Source organism: Idiotropiscis lumnitzeri, chromosome 1, assembly GCF_059441095.1.
Source record: "Idiotropiscis lumnitzeri isolate Australia: NSW breed Sydney's pygmy pipehorse chromosome 1, RoL_Ilum_1.0, whole genome shotgun sequence".
NCBI lineage: Eukaryota > Metazoa > Chordata > Actinopteri > Syngnathiformes > Syngnathidae > Idiotropiscis > Idiotropiscis lumnitzeri.
In genome coordinates this window covers 24,511,704-24,537,809 of record NC_142391.1, presented here as the reverse complement: position 1 = coordinate 24,537,809, position 26,106 = coordinate 24,511,704, and the positions used below count along the sequence as shown (strand labels likewise).

Below are 26,106 nucleotides of genomic sequence, written 5' to 3'. Positions count from 1 at the left end.
AAAACAGGGAACTAAATACAAACAAATTGACGAGAAAATTAGGAGCACCTGTACAAGACACAAAGGGTTGGTAGAACCTGATTGGTTAACACTGGGGCTTTGGTTGACGAACACAGGTGGACAAATGAACATGACAAGACGCAACACAAGGAAAAAACATGAAACTAAATACTAAACCAAAAACCACAAATACAGATAATGACAAACAATTTAATTGTCCAAGTGGGGTTAATCTCTCCATCCATTTTCTGTTGGGCATACAGCGATCCAATTAGTGTTGCATGTGTGCGGGAGCCAAAATTGACTTTGGGTCAGAGCCATGGGCGAGATTTTAATTCAGCATCCTCATGCACCAGCAATTTATTTAAACTCGAAACAACAACAACAAAAAATCTAAAAGCTCCCTTTTCACAATTGTCTTTGATTTAAATTATCAGATAATAATGCCATTTTTGAATGATTACATTTTTACCATTGAGAATAATAACAAAAAATATAGTTAAAAATTAAAAATGTCTAATATGCATTTAAGCTATCGTATACAATATATTTATTTTCTCCCTAATATGCCGATTAAATTAGTATGGCATGTCGGGATGCTAAGTTATCGAATTTTCCTGATTTAACTGCACAGCATACTATATTACGTTTGACATTTTGTGCTGTAAATTAACTGCACACCCAGTACACCCAAAAGCGTTTGTTTATACCACCCTGAAGAGTTACTTTATTCTATTGCTCATCTGGAAAATTTCAAGTATAAAAACAAGAGTTGTTCCAAATATTTGCCACCCCTGAAGCTACAATTCTTCCTTTGGTGAATCTAAATTCCAAGTTCAAATGTGTGTCAGAATAAATCATAATTTCTCCTGGAAAGTGAAGTGAACATTTTTTTTTTCCATGACATCATCACCTCATGCTGTAACACCATATGTTGACTGACTGAATTCAAATGGAAGGGAAATGATGCAAAAACAACTTACTCATTATTATACTGATGACTTTGAAATCTCTGGAGATGAAATCAAAGTCTGGTATTATGAACGTGTTGCATTTGTGACGTCAATCTAAAGAAAGAGATTAGATATTAATGAGAAAAGAAATGGGAGTGGGGCCTTTGTGGGGTCGATAGATATGTGCGTGGGGATGCGAGCTCCTCCCTCCCTCGCTGCTGCATCGTCAACATCCGGGAGGCAGAGCAGCAGTATTTCCCCCTTCTGAGGTCACAGCGCAACCCCCCCCCCCCCCTTGACCCACCCCCCTCTCTACTCCACTCCACATCTTTCCTCTCTCTCCTCTCACTCTCTCCTCCCCACATGGAGCCTTAAAAAGTGAGAACAACCGCCGGAGGATCTCACTCCCAGCAAGCTGTCCACTCGAAATCTCACCAGCACCATCATCAGTATCATCATCTCTCATCTGATGGTAAGAGCTTCCTTTCTTTGCCCAAGCACAGCCTGAATTGAATATTTTATGCAATAATCATGTTAGCTGGGTTAAACGATTCAGGGTTTCATTCTTTGCATGATTGCTACAGATAATGACTAAGAATTTTTTGATAATCATAGTCAATGTTCTGGTGGTATATACTGTAGGTGAAGTGTTGTTGTTGTTTTACTTTGGCATGATTGTGTCTGTCATATTATATATAATATATTGTAATGTATCATATAGTATTCATCCTTCATGCAGTATATATATATATATATATATATATATATATATATATATATATATATATATATATATATATATATATACACACATATATATAAAAGTGCTTTTCTGTAATAATCTTTTGTATATAAACACACCAGCTACAGTATTAACATGCATGCAAGTAGCAAGAGTTTTCTATCTATCTATCTATCTAGCTCTCTAGCTATCTGGCATCGGAATTACCCGTGGCCTGTGGGTCAAATCTAAATCCAAATCCAAATCTAAATCTAAATCTAAATCTAAATCTAAATCTAAATCTAAATCTAGGTCACATTAATGGTAGAAAAGATTTTGAAAGTATTTCTCTTGGTCTCCCTTTTTTACGTCACAAACAAAGAAAAAATGCATTTAAGAAGGGTTTTTTCACCTTACGATATATATACTGTATTTTTCAACAGTATCCATCAGCTCTGCAGCCAAAGGTTATCATTGAGGGTTTTTTTTTTCTTTGCAAGTCCAACAAAATAGTTGCTGCACTCTCGTAATGAGTCAGATGTAAGCCTCCTGAATTCTTTTGTATTCTCTCCATTGTGAATCCACACGTCATACCGATACTTTGCTGAGATTGTGCACCGTTGCACACTGACTTTGCCAAAGTAGCACTTGCATCTGCATTCCAGGCTCTGTGGTTACTGGAGTTAAAGATGTCCATGCCTCATAAAGTCATCAGGTTAAAACCTCAAGACTGTTTCTATACTCCAATTAGGACAATAAAAAAAAAAACCTCAGGATTCAGAGATTGTGTTCTCATCCATTTTATTAGAAGCCATCAATGCCTTCATCTGTTTCAGTGCAGTCCTGGAAGATGAGATGACTCAGGGCGACTCATTCTTTTTACGCTGACCTCTGGGGATTTTTACCGCTTCCCATGTTGTTCTCCTTTCATCTTCTTCCTTGCAGATGTCTCATCTCCCCGTTTTCTCTCCCGCCTCCTGTTTACCTGTCACTCTCTTTGTGGACGTTCACATTTTAAAATCCTCATACTAAGCCCTCCAGGGTGGGGGAGGCTTGAAGGCAACAATGCAGCTTTATGTTCTGCGGGACTTTTACAGAGCTGGCGCAGTGAAGCATGCACCAATGCCCTCCCCCTGAGTGACTGTGAAGAATGAATAATGCCTGCGAAATAGCTTTCTGACATAGCATATTGTAGCACAGTTGAGAGGAACAATGGCCAAATTGAAGCTTTAGTGATACCGGCAGGTCCAACAGGTTCAAAAACATGTTGTGATCTGCTGGACAAAAACAGTTGGAGAGAATAAAGCCATAAATACAGCGCAAGGCCTACAGTCCACTAAAGGTGTTTCCTGGGCCAGTTCCTCTTACTCTATAAATGAGCTGTTTGGTCTCAGTGGCCCTAATAAATCCTCCTTTGTTGTTTCGTGGCCCCCTTGACAAAGTATTTGAAAAGCTGCACTTAGAAAACAGTAATGGGAGGTCAACAGAAAAGGCGCTTAGTCCTCGGCACCTCCAGCAGACCTGTGGCAGCGCGCAGGTGCGTAGGAGTGGAGGAGCTCAGAGAGGTACGTTGGGGCGAGGCCATTTAAAGATTTGAAGACGAACAGAAGTATCTTCAAGCGAACTCTAAAGTGCACTGGGAGCCAGTGAAGAAAGGCCGAGATCGGGATGATGTGATCCGTCTTCCGAACTCCGGGTTAAAAGACGAGTTAAGATGTAACTGTAGTAGTTCAAACTGTCTCTCGTATATTCATATACATGTACGTCTTTGAAACTCATGCTGCATTTGCATTTATTTTAGCATAAATCGAATAGAAAAGGATAAAACATTTATGCATAAAAAAACAATTTTACTGTCTCATAAATGTTATTTAATGTTATTTATTATGCTAAAGAAAACTTGGGAAGAAGACCTTGAAAAAATATGCTCATTAAAAATAATGGCAATATTTGGCGGGGAAAATGTAGGTTTAATTTGTATACAGCGCTTTGTTCCAGCTATGATTTTTTTTCGAGTGGAGAACTCTTCCTCACAGTTCAAGTGTGGACACTTGAACAATCCTAGAATTTGTCTTTTCACACGCAAATGCAAGTTTGTTGTGTGCACTTTCTCACTGTTTTAGGCTTCCACATTTTGTTCTCATTTCTGGAGGGCAAGAATGTCTCACCTCAGGGCTCCGTCATCGTTGCTCTTGCTCGCCAACTTGAACTCATGCCAATGAGGTCAAGCATGTAGAAACATGATAGAGGTATTGTAAATTCTGCAATGGGCAGTCGCACCTCCTTTTTTTCATGCTCAAACCAAGAAAATTTTATATTATCAAATTTTGCTGTTTGGACATTTCCCAGTCAGAAACGATTCATCATCGCGGTCGGGTGGTGGCACTTGGGTCCGGATGGTAATGTCACAATAGCAGCTCACTATTTCCATTCACACTCAGTTTGAATACAATCCGCTGCAAGATCGAGGTCAAATGATACATACGGCTGTGCATGACTTTGTCTTATCCGCCGCACGTGTTTGCCCTACAAATGTGGCATTGCTGTGACTCAGTGTCTGGCTTGTGATCCTCTGAAGATGTTTTCACTTGTTCCACTCATATTTGACCTACTTAAAAAAAAAAAAAAATACACGCTCATCAAATCCCATTAACAATTGAACTCACTAAGTTTCCCAAAGTCAAAATTCTTGACATGATTTGTGCAATGAGATGCGGTCATTTGAGAGAGATCGGTCTTCATCCACACTGATGGTCGAGCCGAATCAGCAATCTTTCTCTTTTACAATCAATGTTAGCGATGTTAGATGATAAAGACTATTATGAGTGATTATCTTGTCTTGACCTACACGGTGTTAAGAGCATTTTTTTTAACTCTCTTTGGAAAATGAAAAAAATCTTAAATGCAGAGGTGGGCAGGCGGAATGGTTACGGACCTCTTGCCTGGCCGGACACCCATTTTTGGGTCGGGGATCTCGAGGTGACAAATTTCGATTAACAAAGGCTGGGTGTTGATTTTTTACTCACGAAATTGGCAAACGACAAAAATTCAAATGGCTGTACGGCGAAACGAGTCAAGTGTACAACACTGGCAATAATATAACTACATTTTGAGACCGTGAGCTCAGCTGAGCCCCAGCAGGGCCTCATGCCTGTGAGATACAACAGGCTCCAAAGAGGGAGGGGAGGCACATATGTTCATGTCTGATGCGGGCGTTTTTGTACGTTGCACAGCTTGATATGTGTTTCCCAGCTAGTATGAGCACAGGAAACACATGTTTTCAACTGACAGGGTTGGTCGGGGGGCCTGCGGGGGATGGGTCAGCTACGATGCACAGCTGCACAAAAGCAAAACAAAGAAGAAACTATAGCATGACATGTGAGTCCGTGAGGTTCAGTTGGGCGGGGTTAAAGCACTCGCCCATCGGAAGGCTCATTTTGCTTTGTTTTACACAAGAACTGGAAAGTGGCCCATCCTTTTAACGGTGAGTGTGTGATTGCTTTGCTTGACAAGAGTGTAGCACATCTTTTTGGGCTTGAAAGTTTTTGCTTTCATTGTTTAGGTGGATGTGCGTTTGTGTGTGAGTGTGCGCGCGTGTGTGCGTGCGTGTGCGTGTTTACTTTGTGATATAAAAACACATTTCTGCTTTCTGTGTGCCCAGTCAAGCAGAAAAGGTGAACCGGCAGACAGCAGAGAATGAAAACTTTCCCAAGATTAGAGTATAAGACAGTATGTTTGGTTACAATACAAATTTGAGGGTTAGTTTGAGTGTTTGAAGTACATAATTATGTGGCTCTCCAAAGTACTGCTTTTGCACACTTGACCTTTATCGTATAAAAGCATAGATTAGTGCCTTCTCACATACCTGGAAAGGTACAACAAATACATGTTGAACATTGGGAGGACAATTGTGTGTTTGGACCGCAGGAACTATTGACTAAATTTAGTCACAGGCTGACTCACTGATAGCTTAGTGGCTTACTTGCCTGACTTCCGTCCGTGCATGCAGCGTAGTTTCCCGTCCTTCATGTGTGAATGTGAGTGTGAATAGTTGTCTGACATTATATGTTTCCGGCCATTGGCTGGTGGCCAGTACCCCATTTTTTTTTCGCCAATCGTATCCACAAACAGCCTGGCTCATCCTTCTGTTTAACAAAAATAAATCAAACATTTCATGTAGGCAGTTCTATTGCAACCCTATACAGACTTTCGCTTCATGTGACAAAGTGTCCAGAATTATTCCAGAAGTCAGAAAGCCCCAACGATACTAACTAACATAAAACATAAACATAAAACAAAAAAAATTTAAAAAAATAAGTACACAGGTAGCTAGTCATTTTGCACCACATGACAATTTTTTTTTGCCACTGTGCAAAATAGCTTACTGCACGCTTTTAAAATGTTGGGATTGTGGTAAAGTGAAGATGACCTGTAAATTTTGTAGAATTTACAAAATATAGGCCAAAATTAAAAATGTGCTCACGAACTAAAATACATCATGGACACATGTGTCGTGTATATAAGAAAACCCAGCCTTTGTTAAAACGAAAATGGAATGAAAAGGCCTTCGTTAAAAATATGAGACAATACAATAAAAAAAAGAGCAAAAGTTCTTAAACCTTTCTCCTTTCTTGCATGCATATTTGCAGCTTTACAGATATATAATTTCAAAAGTAATATCATTATTGTTCATGATGTGTCTCGCTTCGTTGCTTCGTTTTGCTTCCTAAATCTCAACCAACGGTGCCAACTGCTCAACATGATGACTCAAAATGCACTTGAGATTTACCAGCTGCTCTCCTCTGCACGCTGACGAGAAACATTTACACGCACTGAAAAGGGAGGAACACAAGAGGAAATCGACACATAGGATATCTTTTCCTCAAGCAATAAAAAAACCAATAGGGCTTGACGTTTTTCTCCCGCCAGGCTTCCTCTCCTGCTTTCCTCTCATTTTCTCTGTGGTCCATGTTTCACCGGTGTTCTGTTGAAGAAGGAATTTTCAGATGCTTGGAAATTGTGGTCTCTGCTTGATGCAAACAGGAGGTTTCCAGTTGAATCTCAGCATTTAAGGCTTTTATGAATGGAGGATGAAATTTATTGTCCAGTGGATATTAAAAGTCTACACCCCCCCCATTTAAATGGCAGGTTTTTATTATATTAAAAAAAAAATTATAAAATAAAATTAAAAAAAATAAAATCTCCCACACGCATGCTATAAAATATGGTATGGTGTGAGATTGGACTTTTTTAAGCAAAGTTCCAGAAAGTATGTTTTTGCGCAAACACAACACTGCTCATTCCCAAAGAGAACACCACAGCTACAGAGAAGCATGACGGTGGCCGCATCATGCTTCGGGGCTGTTTTCCCCCAGAAAGAGAACATTATGAACTGTTTCAAATACCAGTCAGTGTTAGCTCGAAACCAGCAGACCTCTGCTAAAAAAAATATCGCTCAGGAAAAGCCGATTAGAAAAGCCAAATTTTTTGCCAGGTCTTAAGTCAGATTAATGCATTTACACAGGGGTGTGTAAACTTTTCATATCCACTGTATGCAAATGCAAGCGAGTTAAGCAAATGTAAATGATTAATTGAAGCCCAAACACATCATCCAACTGTCCTGTACAGAGAGTTATGACTTCCTGTATGAGTCAAAGAAACGAGTCCGCACTCCACCCCCCCTACCTGTCCCACCCTTTCCTCCCAGCGGCCTCCCTCGGACACATGCGTGAGTTTACAGAAAGGAAGCAGCAGAGGAAACAAAGGAAATTTAGCTCGATTTGCAGGATTATTTTTCCTGCAATTGTTGACTCACTCTTAACGATTAAGATTCATTCAACAAGGACACACTCCAGCTCAAATAGTCAGCTTCCTGGTCCCTGTTGCATCAAATATTTATATTTAGAGTCCATGTGTGTAAAGACATTTAATAACCCTTATTTGCATTTAACTACTTGGTGGTAGAAGTGTCAAAAAACAAAGCCGTATATGAATCGAAAATCGGATCCGTCTAATGAAATTCAATTTTGGGTTTGCAGAAAACTGAAGCGCTCCAAAGACCTACCAAGACCATGACCAGAGTACTATTTTTGACGCTGTCTGCTCTCTTCTGCTGCCTACCGGACAGTGTAAGTAGCACATTTCATGTTTGCAAAGGAAACAGGAAGTCTACATCTATAAAATATCATACATCACTATCCGAACCGCTTCTCCGCGAACGTGCTGCAGCCTATCCCAGCTCAGAGTAGGCGGAGTACATTCTGAACTGGTTGTCATATATCAAGTCATTTCAATTCAAAATCATTTTACTGTATTAACCTTTTGACCATGTTGTCGCACATACTTAGTATGTGTGGAAAATTCGCAGGCGAACTCTAATTGCACAGCTACGTTTTTAGGGCTGATGTCAAGCCTTCGTTACATCTAGGCTAAATTACTGTAATGCACTTTATTTTGGAATCAATTCCTCCCTCAAGCGCCTCCAACTGGTCCAAAATGCTGCTGCTCACCTTTTAACTGGTGCTCGGAATCACCCCAATCTTGGCCTCTCTTCACCACTTTAGAGTTCGCTTTAAGATACTTCTGTTTGTCTTCAAAGCTTTAAATGGCCTCGCCCCAAAGTACCTCACTGAGATCCCCCCCCCCTCCCATACGCAGTTGCCCGCTGCCTCAGGTTTGAAAAGTATAGCGGAGCAAATGCCTTTTCTGATCTTGTGTGCTTTTGTAGGTGGAGCCGCTACGCTCCAAGAGAGGAACTCGTTTTTACCGAGGTGAGCCTGAGCGGAAGACATCCAGACGGGCACTTTTCATTGTTCATATCCAGAAGTCTTCACCTTCCTTTGACACCTCCCGTGAGCCAAGCCATTCTTTTTCTTTTAGCCTTTCTTCATAACAACAACATCACCTCACCCTCAGATTCTTTTGTTCCTCTCTGTTTGTCCATTCAACAATCGGGACTTGTAATCTTCTTGTCTGATTGGCTCATTATTTGCATGTGTGTGTGTGTGTGTCTCTTCTCAGTACGTTGTGTGGATAGTACAACATCAGCCGTCCATAATTATGGGGACACTTGGCTACGATGGAAGGCACAGCGTGTGGAGTATTGCCGTTGCGCTTTTAGAGGACGAGAACTTTGTCACATTGTGCCCGTCATCAGTGAGTGCGACATCCTATCATCAGCTGTCCACGTTCACTTCACAACGATCCAACAAGGGCAATCACCTTGTTTGCTCTCTCGCAAATTAGTACAAGAAACACCTGATAGTCACCATGTTATTCTTTTGTTAACTGCAACATTAAAGATCTCCTTTATTATCTTAGTTGCAAAGTCAAAAATTAGATTTCAATATCCTACATCATGGAAGTCTTTTTTTGTCAGTATAGCCTCATTGGATGATGCAGTGACCTCCCCCCACCTCAATTTTTTTTGAGTCACTTTAAAGACATAAGTGAAAAAAAACAAACATTTTATATTAGTTAGTCTCTAGATGGAATAGCCTAGCTCAGAGGTCATTACTAGTAAGGTGAAAAATCTTCATTCAACTAATGTCATCAAGTCAAAAGGGCCTTCTCAATAAACCAGATCATGTAATATCTCAAAATAAAAGTCTTCACAAAGGTTTGTAAATTTACCTTCAAAGAATGAATAAATGTCAATGATGACAGTTTCCAAACTTTGAGGTTATGTCATCGGTTGCTACTAAAGTGTTTATAGTCAAGTGCCTCAGTGCTAAGACCACCATGACGAACCTAAAAAAAAAGAAAGAATTCAAAAAATGAAGTCACGGCAAAAGTTTGCATGTCTTTGAGTTCACCGCTAACTTGTTGCAATAAACTCAAACAATCTTTTTTTTTTTTTTTTGTTCTATTTGGTCTGCCTTGCTGGTACCCGCTGTCGGCTTTCTGTGGGCGTAGTTTAGTCTGACAGTTTTCTTCCCTGATGGATTTTCTACCCCCCCCACTGACGAATTAGGTGACTTATGGACTCTTTTCCCTCAGACTATTTCTAACCAGACCGCAGCCGGCCAACTTGTGAGCTCAGGCTGCAGGCTTTGAGCCGGCGACTGGTATTATACACCAGTTGGACGTCTTGCAATAATAAATAGAGAACAAGGCTGGCAATTGCATGAAACCGTTTTTCCGCCTCGTCTGTGAAGTGATGATGGATTGAGTGTAATATTATTCAAAGCCACTGTAACACCACACACAGTTTCAACATTAACACCTAACTTAAATATAGGGACATAAAAAGTAACTATGATTTTAATGAACATGTATTTCACAGAAAGTTAAATACAACTGAATTGTACTTACCAAATTTCTGTACTGCCTAGAGAAAAATGTTCAAGCAACATAAAATAAAACATAAAACTAAAGACAGTTTGAGCCTTTAAATAATTAAAACAAGTTCTGGTATGATATATTGTAACATTCAAAATAAATATAAATTCACTTTTTTAATTGTGTAAAATTGGGTGACATAGCGGTAACAATATTTTTGCTTAAAGTAATGCTTTATTTTGCAACATCGTACTTAAAAATTTTTTTAACTATAAACTTAAATATTTTATTTTTATATATATTTTATATAAATATATTAAGTGTGACTTCGTCTTGCATTATTATTTAAAAATATATATATTTTTTTAAGCTAAAAAATAATATGTGACAAGTGTGGCCTCAAATATTAAATATTTTTCCATTTAATGTTACATTGTGAAAAAAAAAATGGGAATGCGAATGGGACTCGGGCTAAATTTTGGACACTGACTCTTTAGGGGCACTGTATTGGGAAGTGAGCCCAAAAAAAAATCAATATATTGTGTAAAAGTCATGTCGCATTTGTTTGTCGCTTTTTTGTCTTCCCATTTGTATACACTTGGTGAGCAAAACTAAATATTACATTGGCCCAGAATCATGGACTGCATGCCTTCTGAGCGTATCATAATATTATAAACGATATTAACTTTATATGTAGTGATATACAGTCCATCTAACCTGTGTTAACTTTCTGTCCCTTCCAGACTGCTACACGTCTCATTGCTACAATGGAGGGACATGTAAGGAGGCCGTGTACTCTTCGGACTACATTTGTCAGTGCCCTCAAGGCTTCAGTGGCTCCCAGTGTGAGATCAGTAAGTGGGCAAGTTCACAATCTCAGTTCTAGTTCTTCCCAAAGGTATTTTCAACGGTGGCTCCTAAGGCGCTACCCCATCACATTAGCTCGAAGAAGTCGTAAAAACATCAAGCAGTGAGGCTAATGCTTTATGCACCCCACACCCACCCTTGTAATGGGGTGCAGTCAAGTTGGAATAGCAGCGGGCCTTCCCCAAAACTGTCCCCTTAAAATTTAAAGCATACAACTGTGCTCGATCTCTTATTATGAAAGAATAAGATGAAGTAGTTTAGGCCAGACTTTGACAAATTACTTAAAGTGTGCATCATAAGACATTTGGATTTAATATTGCGAAAAGAAAAATCTTGTCCTCTAATGTATGAATGTTTTATTTCTGAGGAATTCTTCCTGAGACAGTTAGACACCGCACCCTCTAAGTGGAATAATTACACATACATCAGTAGCGGCAGACAGCCAGCGATGGCCTTAATGAAAGCCAGACTCAATAAATGGCATTGTTTTTAATTGTTCAAAGCCATTGAGGAAACATTAAAGGTTTCACGCATTATGTAACAACAGACCTTTAATGTACACTGGTGCCTTGACCTTATTTTCGTGCAATTTACTTGTGCAGCGCCTTCTGTGTGCGCGCCTTGGCCACATGGGGGCAGTACAATCCATCCATCCATCATTATCTGTCCCGCTTCTCCTCACAAGGGTCGCGAGGATCGAAAAACTAAGACACCAATTAATTTTGTTAGCTTGTCAATGGAATTTGCCTTGTTTGTTACCATTAATATTAATTGACATTTCTTAGCTTAGTGTTGTTGTTTTAAATACAACAATTGTCATTCTTTTTGTTTTATGTTTAGTTTGACAGTAAACTTCAATTACGAGTGGCAATAGACAGCTTAAAACCTGATGAAAAATTATTAGGCCAAACTGATGTTTGGTGTGAAGTGAGTTGAGTTCACTGTCACCGTATCGCATTTGTATCTCAAATTTTTGCTCTCAAGTTAAAGCAAAAAAAAAACAAACACCTCTAGCAAGTCAGGTCACTCGTATCCTTAGACACCACTGGACATTTCTACTCTGTTTACACTTGGACCATGCACAATCAAGTTCCCTTTGGTATGCAATAAGGAAGTTATGTCAGGGCGATAACATTCAAATGCTGTGAAGAAGTGTTCCGCAACGGGAAATAGGCTTCATCTGGTCAGAATAAATGAATTAGATTAGCCCTTAGAAAGACACTTATGCCAAGAATAATCAGGGCATACGTGTATCTAATCAGTGAGCTGTTTGTTTCCAGACACCAAAGAGAAGTGCGTTGTGAGGGGTGGGGATGCCTATCGTGGCACGTGGAGTATCAGCAAGTCGGGAGCAGAGTGCATCAACTGGAACTCCACGGCACTCAGGGGAAAGAAGTTCACCGCCAGGAAAGTGGACGCCAGCAGCCTTGGACTGGGCAACCACAACTTCTGCAGGTTTGTCAGCAGTAGGCAGAAAATCCTTTTGCAATTTCTGCCAGTAGGGTCTCATTAAATTATGTATCTATTTATTATTATTATTATTATTATTATCATACGCCATAAATCTTTGAGAAGGTAAAGATTAAACATATTACATTTAATTTTTGTATGTCTACAATCAACGGTGATATACGATTCTTCTTTTTGCAAAGAAAAAAAAAATCCCTTTACCCACTGCACCGCTCACATAAGATGATTTTCTTTCCTTTCAGGAACCCCGATCATGATGGCGCTCCTTGGTGTTACACCTACAAAGGCACTCAAATCATCTGGGAATTCTGTTCCTTGCCCAAGTGTTCCGAAGGTAACGCCTCACATCGAGCTCTGTAATGACTAATATATAAATGGACGTTATGTAACCCATATGTGCGCTCCCATTCTATGTGATTTGCATCAGATCAGTACGAAGAATGCACGAGGGGAATCGGTCTGACTTACAGGGGCACGGAGTCCGTGACTAAAAGTGGTGCCCGTTGTGTTCCGTGGGACTCTCCAGCTATCATGAACAAGTTCAACAACGCTTGGAGGTCTGACGCCCTTGAAGTGGGCCTGGGAAGCCACAGCTACTGCAGGTACAAAATTCAGGACGCGAACAACCTGATTGAATCATATAAAACAACTCAACTCCTAAATGCATCCGCTTTCATCTAACAGGAATCCTGATGGTGATGAAGGCCCGTGGTGTCATGTGTACAAGAATATGCAGCTGACTTGGGAGCTCTGTGATGTACCTAAATGCAGTGAGTTGTTTACCGCCTTCTCCATTGTACTGATTTTTCAGCAGTCACTTCAACGCAAATGCAAGCCTTTAAAAAGTAAAAAAGATGCAACATGGACACAAATTGATCATTTATGGGCATGAAATTGATAAAATGGGTCAAAATAGTAATTTGTGGGTTAAATTCTGCTTTCAGCATTTGTCGTCAATGTACTGGAAGATTTTTGAGTGTTTGAAGCTTATTCCAAATCCAATATCAAAATTCAGTCTGACTATGATATCCTAGTCCATTATCTTCAGCGCCAGCCTCTAAGCATTTCCTTGAAGGGAGTTCTCCATTTCCTTCCCCATTGTTAAGTAGGATGCTAAAAAATAGTAGTAATGTGCATAAATGAGCATTTTGTGTGGAAAAAAAATCTGTAATTCAGTCAAATATTAAATAATTTCATTTATTAGAATTCAAATGATTAAGGCTTACATCTACAATAAAAAAAAAACACATTCACAATGAAAGTGGTTTTTGAACTTTCTGAACTGCAAATACAAAAATGTTAAGAAAAAAAAAACAAATATTCTTGATCTTGATCATCAAAACGATTGGAGGGCCGCATTATTTAATCCACGTGCCATGCTTTTGTTAGCCCTGATCTAAATCGTTCATAGTTGGGAATGTAAGTGGGAATGGTTGTTAGTAAGTGAAAGAAGACACGTCCATCCATCCATCCAAAAATGGATTCATCGAGGAATTGAATGTTTTAAATGTTTAATGAATTTATTGCACACTGTGAGTTGAACTAATGGAATTAATGATATTCCAAACGGCATTAGTCTCAACTGAGCGGCTCATCTCTCTTTCAGCGAGACGTCCATCCGCCATCACCCCACTGGGCCCTCGAGGCCCCATAACCAACAACAACCGAGGTATGACATCACGATGACCTCATCGACTGCCCAATCAGTTTGCTGGTATCGTTTGAAGCGTCATCTCACGATGCATCCATCCTCTCCTCAGGCACCTGCGGCCAGCGTTTGGACAACACCCTGAGCCAACCGACCTTCCGCATGTTTGGAGGTCGCAAGAGCGACATTACGGAACAGCCCTGGCAGGCCGTCATAAACGTTTACCAGGCTCGTCTGCGACAACACTTCCACCGCTGTGGAGGGATTCTCATTGACTCCTGTTGGGTCCTGTCTGCTGCCCACTGCTTCGAGCCCACGTAAGCATCACCAAAGTTGCACGTGTACCTATAACACTTTTTTCAGGTCACAAGTACAAGTACCTGTCGAGATACCTGATAATGCTAATACTTTTCTGTTTTATTTCGAATAATTATTGTTTAAAAATACAATTTTCTTGAACACGGAGCATTTTTAGGGGTACCGTTGTAGAGCATCCGTACCAATCCTCGTGTCGGCATCGGTGCATTTGCGCCTGACACAAACATAGCAATTAAATATGTCATGTCATACCCTGAATGACACATATGTTCTGATTTGTGCAGGGATAAACCCTCAAAGTTGGAGGTCATTCTGGGCAGGACTTTCCGCAAACAGAATTCCAGCAGTGAGCAAATTTTCAAAGTGGAAAAGTACTGGATCCATGAGAAATTTGACAACGACACGTTCGACAATGACATAGGTGGGTACGACTTATATTAAATTAATTACCGTATTTTTACGGCCATACGACGCGCTGCCTCAAAGGGCGCGACACCAGTTGAGGGTGCTATTTCCGTCTTTATTGCATATACTAGGCGCGCCGCATTACAAGGCGCTAGCGGCTGCTCGCGCTAGCACGTTCGCGCTAGCACGTTCGCGCTAGCACGTTCGCGCTAGCACGTTCGCGCTAGCACGTTCGCGCTAGCACGTTCGCGCTAGCACGTTCGCGCTAGCACGTTCGCGCTAGCACGTTCGCGCTAGCACGTTCGCGCTAGCACGTTCGCGCTAGCACGTTCGCGCTAGCACGTTCGCGCTAGCACGTTCAATCCCATAAAGAATCGCTGCCAGAGGCATCACCCCCCCCCCCCACAATATTTGCACGTGCCATTCACTCTGGGAACTTTCCTCATTGTGTGCGTGTTTGTACTACTTAGTTAAAGCTACGCGCCTCACTAATGTACATGAGCAAATTCTCCAATTCAAAAATGACATACATCCAGCTTCAACAAAGTAGCAATGCAAACGATAGTCAGCGAGCATTAGCACCGTCAACGAGCCCACATTAGCCGCAGCTGCTACAACACGTTTGTAAGAAGCCTGAAGCCTCTTTGAAAAGGGAAAATAAATACTTTATAGCCTTAATTGCCAAGTATAAAAGGGCAACTTGTATGAAGTTTGATTGTGACGTGCATATATATTTTTTCATGTCCGCAAGGTGCCTCCTCTTTCAGATTGGCACATCACACTGACTTTCTTGCATCCAATATCTTCTTCTCCAGCTCTGCTGAAGCTCAAGTCAGACATTGGCGTCTGCGCCATGAACTCTCCTGAGGTTCTCCCCGCGTGTCTTCCTGAAGCTGGCTTGGTGCTACCTGACTGGACCGAGTGTGAGATCTCAGGCTACGGGAAAGACTCGGAGTGTACGCAAGCCGACCTCTGACATTCACTTGACTGCGGCCCTATTTTCACTTTGGAGGGGATGTTCAACTTGCCCTTTCTTCTCCATAGTTTCTGCGCATTACTCTGAACGCGTCAAGAGAGGTTTTGTTCGCCTGTGGCCCAGAGAGCGTTGTATCCCTGAGGTGCTGTCTGGACGTACGGTCACCGCCAACATGCTGTGTGCAGGCGACACAAGAGGCCTGGATGACGCCTGCAAGGTGAGGTCCCAAAACTAACTTACCTATGGTACAGTATAGGATTGTGCAATCAATCGAAATGTAATTACAATTATGATTATTACACTCAGAAATTATAAAATTGGCATGATCGTAAAAAAATTAATTTATAAGTGCATAGAAGCTAAACTTTCTTTATACAAGGAAACCATACTCGAATTTATACATTTGCACTTTGTACTTTAAAGAAATATTTCAAGAACAAATTTGATTTGTTTCAATATTTTTTAATTTTTTTGTACCAAAAAAATAATCACGATTAATATTTTTTTCATAATAGACCAGCCCTAGTACAGTACACCAATTATACATCATCAAGCACATTTTAATGACGTTTATTTTAATGAGACCTCAAAGACATGTTGAATAGGATTGCAAGTTCAATAAAAATGTACCTAAATATATGTTTGAAAACAGACTGTTGTAAAATATTCATTGCAAATGTATTGAAAAGTTACAAACAAATTAACTGTACTTGATTAAAAAGTTCAAGCCATTTAATTCAATGATGTCATTCAGATATGTACCACTAGAGGGAGCCCTCATAACAAGCTTTGGGAATCACTGTTCTAATGATACAAATTCTGTCTTCCACTTGTTTTTGTGCAAAATGAAATTTTGCTGTTCTCCTAACTGCTTTTTTGAACGTCCTTTCAGGGAGACTCTGGCGGTCCTCTCGTCTGTCGCGCCAATGACAAAATGACCCTGATGGGTGTCATCAGCTGGGGTGTCGGCTGCGGCCAGAGGGATAAGCCTGGCGTCTACACACGCGTCACCCGTTACATCGACTGGATTCATAGCAAGATGACGGCCTACCCCATCTGAGCACCAAGATGACGATGCGTTCACTTATGCGTGTTGTATCCAAATCCAAACGGTGGATGTTTGAGACCAGCACTTGTTTCGAGGGTTCAGGGGACCAAGCGGAACTTCTGTCACGGGCTCTGAACACTCACAGTAGCTCCATGTTGTTCAATTCCTGTGCTTGAGGGCCCAGATGCCCCCCCCCCCCCCCCTGCCCCCCACCTTTTTGAGATCATCTATGTTTATTTACATGCATGGATGTTATCAAAAGTTTTTGTCAAAACCTTTGTGGAGCTGTATGAGAATACAGCGGTAAAGGTCAGTGGTAGGCAGCACTTACAATGGCAAAGGGTCAACTTGTGCGTCACATACAGTTCATAAAATCTGCTGGTTCAGATTCTGCTCGATTTTTTTTTTTTTGGGTGATATTCAATATGGACTTTTTGGGGACAACACAACACTCCTGACACATGGATAGAGCCTTGCATGTACTGTAGCATGTGCAGTATAATGTTTGTATGATTGCCTTTTTACGTTGCTATTTACATTAACTGCTTATCTCCATACAGATTATTTGCATACTCCACAAAGAGGTGTGTGTTGTTTTTTAAAACTTTTCTACTAATTTAATATTTATGTGAATTTTATATAAGCCTTTACATGTGATGTAAATAATTTATTGTTCTATAATCACATCTGGTATACTGCAATAAATATTTGGCCTCACTACACTCTTTCTGCTTTGTGTTTTTATTTTTTGTGTAAATAATTATAATTTTTATTATGAATACAGATTGCTGTTAAGGCTGTCATCTACAGCACAATCTGATCTGATATTGTAACACCATAGCATGTGATCCTTAATGGTCTCACAAGGGATTTTTCTTTACAATACTGTATTTTGAATTTCCAAATCACACAAATAAATTATTTAACAAGCATTTCTTTAGTGCTACAGGTAGCAGGAGCTAAATTTATAAAAAGACATATACAATGAGTGTTTTTATTCAAAATTTTGACAGTCATTTAAATATGTGAAAGGTTTAATTGGACATGAAAAAATTATACACACCCCTGTTCAAATAAAAAAATGAGACTTAGACAAATCTTTTAAAAACGTTTCCCGGCGTTTATGTGAGCAATAACCTGTACAACTTAAATGTCTGATTTCTGGTTTTTACAGCGGGTTGCGCACTAAAAGGTTTGTACAATCTGATCTGATATGCCGTGTCAAGAGGCGTGGATCCATGGCAGGTAAGGAAATGCAAATGAGTCGAGTAGAGTGCGTGTGTGTGTGTGAGAGTGAGTGTGCACACTCTCGTTGCTTGGGTATATTTGCATGCGAGACACCAAACAGGACATCGACTTCATCACTTGAGTCAAGAGGCTTCATCCCAAATCATGAAAATGGTAACGTATTATTATTTATTTTATCATTCAGTTCATTTCAAATCTTTGTTCAAACAATTCTTTTAGAATATTACAAAATAACAATATATACTAAATGACATACTCCAATAAATTGTGCTTGCGGAATTCAAATAATTTTACATGATTAAAATGGATCGTCTGTGTTAAAAAGTTTTCTTATTCTGAATACATTTGAGAACTTTCGTAATTAAACTATAATTATGCCGTTGCTTGACATATTTAAAAAAAAAAAAAAGAAGTTGCAGCTTGATAATTCTCTCATAAAATCTTTTATGAATCTGACTATAGTGTAAATTGAAAACTATTGTGACTGATATTTAAAACTTTTGCACGAACCTGATGTGGGCAACTGCTCGGTGGACGCAGTCAGAATTCCATTGGATGCAAAAGAATCATTTGAATGATGGCAGATTTCACTCTATTGTCTGGCTTTTGATCGCCCAACGTGTTGCTTTGAGTGTGTGTTTGTGGACTCTCAAGTAATACTCACTGATTTCAACATTTTTAGTTTGGCACATTTTAGCAAAAAAAAAAAAAAACATTCACAAATGCGAGTTGACCTGTCTCATAATTTTTTAGGTTCTCTGATGTCATGAAAAGGCAGCATTGCCTCTGACTGACATGCTGCAGTTGGCATACAAGTGTGACCACACGTAACAGAAGAAAAATCACCCTCATAATCATTTACTCTATGTGAACTCTTCTTTCATAGCGATTTACGACACCGGCAGAGCCGTATGGGAAAACAACCGGGGATGTCGCTATCATTTCCTGATTTGATTCAATCTTTAATCTTATATTTTCCAGTCCCGCAAAAGTTCTTTGTATAAGGCCACAAGCTACTGTATATTACACGGTCTGCACATCACTCGTTTGTCTGTCTTCTCACCAACGTAATAAAATGAATGATTCATATTTCGTTATCCTGAAGGGAAACCATCACTGTGTCATTTGACAACTTTATTTAAATGTACGTTGCATAATATAGTTCCTTTCTCTATACATATATAATCGATCTTTTTAGGTTTAGAAAGACCCAAATGCTGGGAAGAGAGGCAGGAGTAACTGAAAGGGGTATTTAACGCACAGAAAACCCCCAAAAAATTTAAATAAAGTTCAAAACAACAAGGTTCAAAGTAACAAACACTACAAAAGGAAGACTTGGACTTGACAAACAAAAGCAACTTAACGTAACTTAAACTAAGTTGATTCAGGACAGGACAGGACAGGACAGGAGAGGAGACAATGAACCAACCAGGACTGAAAGAAACCAGCTAACAAAAATTTAAAAAAAAATTGACGACACAGCAAGGAACACCTGGACAAGACGCAAAGAGTTGGAGGGAGCTGATTCGTCAACACAAGGGATCGCGTAAACAAACACAGGTGGACACAATTAGCATTACAAGACAGCCAAAAATGGAACAGAAGGGGGAAAAAAACATGAAATTGAATTTGAAAAAATAAAATTAAATAAAACAACAAAACCAGACCAAGACGGATCTACCTTTACAGAATACGTGGCTGCTCACTAATAGCAAAACCAAGTTACGCATCAACATTTTCGTGGGGTTTTAAATGCAATGCCAAGTTAAGATATATCCAGCATTGATTTTTTTTCTGCCTGAACAAAGCGTCTTTATCCATCAGGGAAGCGCTTCAGCCTGACTCATAATGTTTGACTAGTAAAGACAGGTCAATGATTAAAGGCATGCATTCAAGGCAGCACAAACCAATAGTAAACATATTCCCAAATATTTTTCTGCTTTTTGCAGAATTTCTTTGGCAAACTGAAGAGCATGTAAGTAGAGTATGAACACGTCAAATGTCTACTCTTGTGTAAAATCTTTGAGCCAAGCCTTTTTCATCTCCGTGCAGCGGCGCTCCAGCACTATCAAGGAGGACAGGTGATGTCACTTTCCTCGAAAAAAAAAAAAAAGTGCCTTTATCACTTTGTCTTTACTAACTGCATCGATGTTTCAGGCAACAATGACGACTTTGGGTTGAAACAGCATGGAGTTGTAAGTAAAGTGTTAAAATGTCACTTTCTTTTTTTTTTTCTTTCCAGACGCGAACCATAAATAGTTCAATTATAATCATCTATTTGTTTTACAGTGCTTGCCCTCATTTAAGTCACGAGTACTTCATATCGACAAACAGCTATCCACGCTCATATTCATGCTTACAAACAATTGATGAGGGCCAGAGCTATTGAGTACCACGATAACATTTGATTTTGAGTCACAAAAAAATAACTGTTCTTACGAAATCACGAACGCAACATTGTGGACTGTCGACGTATCAGTGGCAGAAGGATGAGGAAGAAGAGGAGGAGGAGGAGGAGGAGGGTGACATGTATGAAGTCCCTCCCTGTGAGCGTCCGACTGTCACAGTCCCGCCGAGGCAAGCAGAAGAGAACGTTTATATGGGTAAGAATATTCACTCACACTCTCACAGTAAGGGAATTGTTTTGCAGTGGCAGCTTGCGATACGAGTGACCCGACTTAAAAGTTTTTTTTTTTGAGATACGAGTTGTCGTTCAGAAAAAATTATTGCCCTCACTTGTGAGCACTAAAGGGGAACTCACTTCACGATAAGCGGCACTTCGTCAAATCGTGAACTATTCTAAAGAAAAAAAGAGGTGTCAAGCTTTCCCAGTTGAAATTGACTGTCAAGGGAAACAAAACAAAGAAGAAAAAAAACATGTATCTTAAACTTTCAATCTGCGTACTTAATGTAAGTGCTAATTAGCATCTATGTTGCGAAGCGCTAACCCTTTCATCGATAGATTGAACACTAATGGTGCAGCAACATATACAGACAAAAAAGACAACAGAACAAATACATCATAGTACTAAATCATATATTCTTTATCCTCTATGAATAACATTTGTGCGGTACTGACGAGCCAAGGTGGCTAAGGCAGGCACACCAGAAAGAGCTCAGTGGTCATTTAATTGATTGTGTGTGAGAAAAATGGTCAATTTAGACATTATTTTTTCAGAACAAACTCCCAGTGCTGCAGTCCCGCAGCGGTTGGCTGCACCCGCATCAAGACTAGGTGGAAAATTTCAGGTAAATACAGAAATGCTCATTTTAAAATATATTTGTAAATGTTTACTTTCTGCCCCCTATACAGAAATCTCAACAACATGCTAAGGAGTCTAACGGCAAGAAACGTGAGTCAAATACAGTTGGCACGTTTGCCTCACTGTGAAGTGGTTGAGGGTTCGAATTTCGGCTTGGGCTTTCTGATGTGGACTTTGTGTGTTTTCCTTGAATGTATGAGTGCGTGTTTGGGTTTTCTCTGCCGTCCTCCGATATTGCAAATTTGCATGTTCGACTCTCTGAAGACTCTGACACAGGGATGAGCAAAAGTTAGTTCTCAAGGGCAACGTTTATTTTTTTTAAAAAGAACGGATGTGCAAGGTCTTTCAGAGAAGAGATAATAAAACCAAGTTGCACCCAAATTGAATGTATGTATTTTATTGTGAACATGATGTTGAATGTTGTCAGTGTTCTGTCATCCTACAGCACCCGAGGTTGACAGAAACGAGAAGCCCGGCAGGAAAAAGATGGCTCCTCCTCCAGCGCCCTATATTTCATCTACCATGGAGGAAGGTGCATTGTCAACTACCACAAATGTATTTTTTTTAACAAGAATATATATATATATATATTTTTTTTTTTAATTCATTAATAACTCATTGGCGCCAAAGGGAAATTAAAAATGGGCAGCTTCAACTCTTCTAGAAATTGTTTGTGTAGAGAATGTAATGGATGCATTGATGGCGCCCCCTTGTGTCTCTGTACAGCAGCAAAAGCATCCATCAGTCTCCAAAAAGTTTGAAAATCATCTCTCATGTGCCAGTCATCTGACTCTTCCTATGTTTGGGTTTGCATTTCAGATGTATATCTGGATCCAATTGAAGAGCAGGTAAATCGATCATAATGTAAAATTAACATATGCTCGTCATCACCCGAAGCAACTTCCTGATTATCTAAAACAACAATAAATCATTTCCAGCATCACCATTTTGGTATTTGTCCAGCAACAAAGAGGCAAATACATAAGCTGTAATTGAGTGAAGCTCGAAAACAGTTACTTTAGACGCATATTTCATTCTTTTGTGTATTTTTTGTATCAAATATGAGATGCAAAACTGCAGAATAATACCTGTTAAATTAAATAGTAAATATGAGCCACACATGCAGTGCAGTGCACTTTCCAGGCTGTCATCAAACGCCATATCTTCTCATGTTTCAGAGGGATCATGACGACCTGTATTTAGAACCAGCAGCTGGTAGGTCGCATGAATGTGGTCTAGATTTCGTTGATTAAATGTTTGCATAGTTTGCATGAAAACTCTTCCAGATACGGATCTTAATTCCTTTCCCTTCCTGCCTCTCAGCTTGCCCTCCAGTCCCCGGGGGCCAGATGAGAATGTCTTCACACACCAAGATGTCTCACACGTAAGTGAAACTGATACGCAGCCACAATATTAGGCACACCTGCACAATCAGTACAGATGCATCAAATATTCAGCCTTTACAAATATATTCATGCATGAAAGTGATGACATTTTAAATATTTGCTAATTGGGGTTGGATTTTGTTGTGGTGTAGTGTACCACTTGATGCGGTACACTATGATGTGAGAGGAAACCGCCGGAGTACCCGGAAAAAAACCACACAGGCACAGGGGAGAACATGCAAACTCCACATAGGAGCCGGAATCAAACCCTTCACCTCTGTATTGGGAAGCGGACATGCTAATCAGTCATCCACCAAGCTCCCCAACAATTTCCATTCAAACAATTTCAAATCCTTTGACATCAACTGTCCCGAATGTGGCATTTAAATGTCAAATATTCAGCCCTATTGCACTACTTGTAGCCTGACTTGCTTTCACTGTGCAGAATGAATCTTCCTCTTCCAAGAGCAAAGTCGGTAAGTTGTTTTTAATCTCTTCCAATTTGTAATATTGGAAATTTTCATTCTCATTCTTATAGTTGATGGAATTTAGAGCAGCTTCTTTCTATGATACACTTGGATCAATTTCCTTCCTTTCAGAATTCCTTCCTGCATTCCTTGACGGAGGTAAAAACAGGTAAAAACCCTTGGAATCACTTTTTACAGTGGATATGAAAAGTCCTCACACCCCCGTGCAAATGTTATCAAACCTTAAACCCCACTTGAAAAAAAATCATTGAAATTAGTCACATTAATGCTGGAAAACATTTTTGAAAGGGTGGTCTTATTTTGGTCTCATTTTCTTTTGAAATCATCATTCAAACTGGGGTGTGTAGACTTTTTCTATCTACTGTACATGCACTAATTAGATGATGCTAATGAAAATCAACAATTTCAATTTCAGCTCCTAACTATGAAGCAAGACACATCACTTCCAAACCGCCCTCACTAACGGAAAGTTTCAAGGCCCATCTGCCAGATACTTTGAAGGACACTATGCTCAGGTCAGTCACCAAGTGCAAAGGCACGCTCGATACGTGTAACGTTTATTTGCATTTGCATATTGGCTTCACTTTGCAGGCCAACTGTACACTGAAGTTACATTTGATATTCACATTCCGGTCTACTTTCAGCCATGCAAATCCTCACATGCTGAAGACTATGAATGCAAGTAAGCTTGTTTATTTTTCACCCAAAATGCATCGATCGACACTTTGATGAATTGCAAGTTTTTAGGTTTTAATAAAATCATTTTATTTTATATTTGGAGCCTCTGGTGGTGGGAGAACATCCAAACAATCGGGGGATGAGGTAGTTAAAAAAAAAAAAAACCTTGCATAATGGAGACATGTATTTTAATTCATGTTAAATCATATAGGACAAAGACTGGTTTGCTGGTGATTGCAACAGGAAAACAGCAGAGGATCTCTTAATAAGAGTCAATAAGGTAGGGTAATCAATCATCTTCTGTTCTCAGGACTTTAAAAATATACAGGCACATTTTCCCATTAATGTTGGTTGAAAATAAGTAAAAACTTTGGGCTCATTCGACTTGAGAGTCGCCGCCATATGCAGTATGCAAATCTCAATACATTTAAATAACAAGAGAAAACCTTATCTTGGATTGTTGTGATTTCTTGACCTCTTTGTCCTTGGTGCAGGACGGCACCTTTCTCATCCGACACAGCTCGGCACAGAACACCCGGCAGCCTTTCACCCTCGCTGTGCTCTACCATCAGAAGGTCTACAACGTTCCCATTCGCTTCCTGGAGGAGATGCAGGGCTTCGCTCTGGGAAAGGAGGGCAAGAAAAGTGAAGAGGTGAACTCGGATTGGATGGGCGAGATGCACATGTCAAACATATTTTTTTTTTAGCTCATTATAACAATCTATTATATATATATTATAATCTCTCCCCTTCGTCAGGTTTTCACCAGCCTGGATGAGATAGTGATGCACCACCAGAAGAACCTGCTCTATCTGATTGACAGCAAGACTCAGGCCAGACACGCGGTCCATTTATCGCACGCTGTACGCTGTTAACATCACATTTCACAGAATACAAATCTTTATGCTAAAAATTGTTCTCAAACTTTATGGACACAAAACCTGCATGAAATGACATTCCACAGCATTGCAATGAAGTCAAGAAGGGGACATGTTATGGAAAAGTGACTTGGTGCATGAGTGCCAAAACGTTATAGATGCTATTATTTATATGAAAAACACATTACCCAAAAAAAAAAAAGAGCAGAGCAGAGCACTTGACCCTTTTCTCAGTCCCCTCCAACCTCAATCTTGGTACAGTTCGGTAACAGGTGGGAGGCGCGGGTTACGTGATGTCAAAATAAGGATTCGTCAACATCCAGCCTTTATTAATTGAACCCTTTTTTTTTTTAATTTGTCACCCCCTCAGCCCCAAAAATGGGCCTTCGGTCGAGCCAGACCGTTCCGCCCCCGGGATGGACTGCTCTGTTAAAAAGCCAACTTTCTATATTTTGTCCCCTTTTAAAACTTAAGAGGTCAGAAAACACAGTACAGATCATGTGTTGGAATTCATTATCTTCTTTTGATATGTCTTCTGGGTTTATTTGACATTATGTACCCAATTGCACCAATTGTATAAAGCGATGATTCAACTTTTAAAACATACGAATGATGTACTATTCTTCTGGACTAAACACATCGCCTTGTGCTCCCTTCCTCCCCCCCCCCCACATTTTTTTTTAAACATCATGTAGGCCAAGTCTTGGTGGAAAAACAAGTAAAGTTAAATTAATATTTTGATCTGATCCACAGGCAGGCATACTTACAAATAAACAGATCCCAGCCAGAGAGTTTAGACAGCAAAAGAGGTCAGGAAGGAAGACTGTAAACAAACACACACGCAGATAAATCAGATGGAGTGGCAGCATCGTGAAACGATCCAGTCACATCCAGTAAGGGCTAAGCAGCCGTTGAACGTCATGTTCTTTTGCTTCTTGAGCCTTTTAGAGCTACAGAACATCATAATGTCTCTTTAAATGAAAGACTTGTGAGTTGTGAGGCTGCTGCAGTGGCTGCTTTTGCCTAATAATGAACACTGAATGGTTTCCTGGAGACGCTGCAATTTGGCAGCTGGGTGTGAGGCATTCTGCTGCGATGACGTGCCGTGTATTCCCCAATTCGGAGCTCAATAACATCCTGTGATCACCATTGATAAAAAATATGTCCTTGGTAGACTCTCCATGTGATGTGGAATAATAGCCGAGGGATGGACGTTTGACTACATGGAAAATCATTTACTCTATTGTTATTTTTCAAAATTATTTTAAGGGGGTGGAACAAGGTCTCTGATTGTTTTGAACTCCTGTTTTGATGCCATTTTGCAGATTAAAGTTAGCCGCAGGTCTGAAGATTAATCAACAATCAGCGTCATGCACACTAAATGTACTTTTTATTTCACGGATAAAATTCAGTCGATTAATTGATAATGGAGGTGCTGACTGCATGAGTGAAAATACAAATGCTGCTTTTACTTCATCTT

The 26,106-nt window shown here is 39.9% G+C and overlaps 2 protein-coding genes across 9 annotated transcripts; both read left to right on the top strand.

Annotated features, from left to right (window-relative positions):
* The first annotated feature begins 1,288 nt into the window (after positions 1–1,288).
* Positions 1,289–17,408, top strand: plat (plasminogen activator, tissue). 8 transcript variants are annotated; one of them, XM_088304577.1, is made up of 16 exons: positions 4,988–5,158; positions 5,336–5,403; positions 7,713–7,802; positions 8,402–8,444; positions 8,695–8,829; positions 10,698–10,808; positions 12,102–12,276; positions 12,534–12,625; positions 12,719–12,893; positions 12,976–13,061; positions 13,898–13,960; positions 14,052–14,256; positions 14,542–14,678; positions 15,478–15,618; positions 15,707–15,855; positions 16,531–17,408. In XM_088304577.1, exons 2-16 carry the CDS (start codon positions 5,371–5,373, stop codon positions 16,696–16,698), a joined length of 1,803 nt encoding a protein of 600 aa, XP_088160703.1. In that variant the 5' UTR covers positions 4,988–5,158; positions 5,336–5,370; the 3' UTR covers positions 16,699–17,408. The 8 variants fall into 8 exon arrangements, with proteins under 8 accessions (XP_088160710.1, XP_088160684.1, XP_088160703.1 ...); XM_088304541.1 differs by having other exon boundaries at positions 8,402–8,525; XM_088304550.1 differs by having other exon boundaries at positions 5,336–5,432; positions 8,402–8,525.
* A 2,512-nt stretch (positions 17,409–19,920) lies between these two features.
* On the top strand, positions 19,921–25,232 carry LOC148343905 (lymphocyte cytosolic protein 2). The gene is made up of 16 exons (XM_088303834.1): positions 19,921–20,015; positions 20,350–20,537; positions 21,113–21,183; positions 21,248–21,287; positions 21,643–21,729; positions 22,017–22,045; positions 22,376–22,412; positions 22,521–22,581; positions 23,028–23,058; positions 23,182–23,218; positions 23,486–23,585; positions 23,715–23,752; positions 23,852–23,892; positions 23,960–24,028; positions 24,243–24,401; positions 24,507–25,232. Exons 1-16 carry the CDS (start codon positions 19,921–19,923, stop codon positions 24,621–24,623), a joined length of 1,200 nt encoding a protein of 399 aa, XP_088159960.1. The 3' UTR covers positions 24,624–25,232.
* The last annotated feature ends 874 nt before the right edge of the window (positions 25,233–26,106 follow it).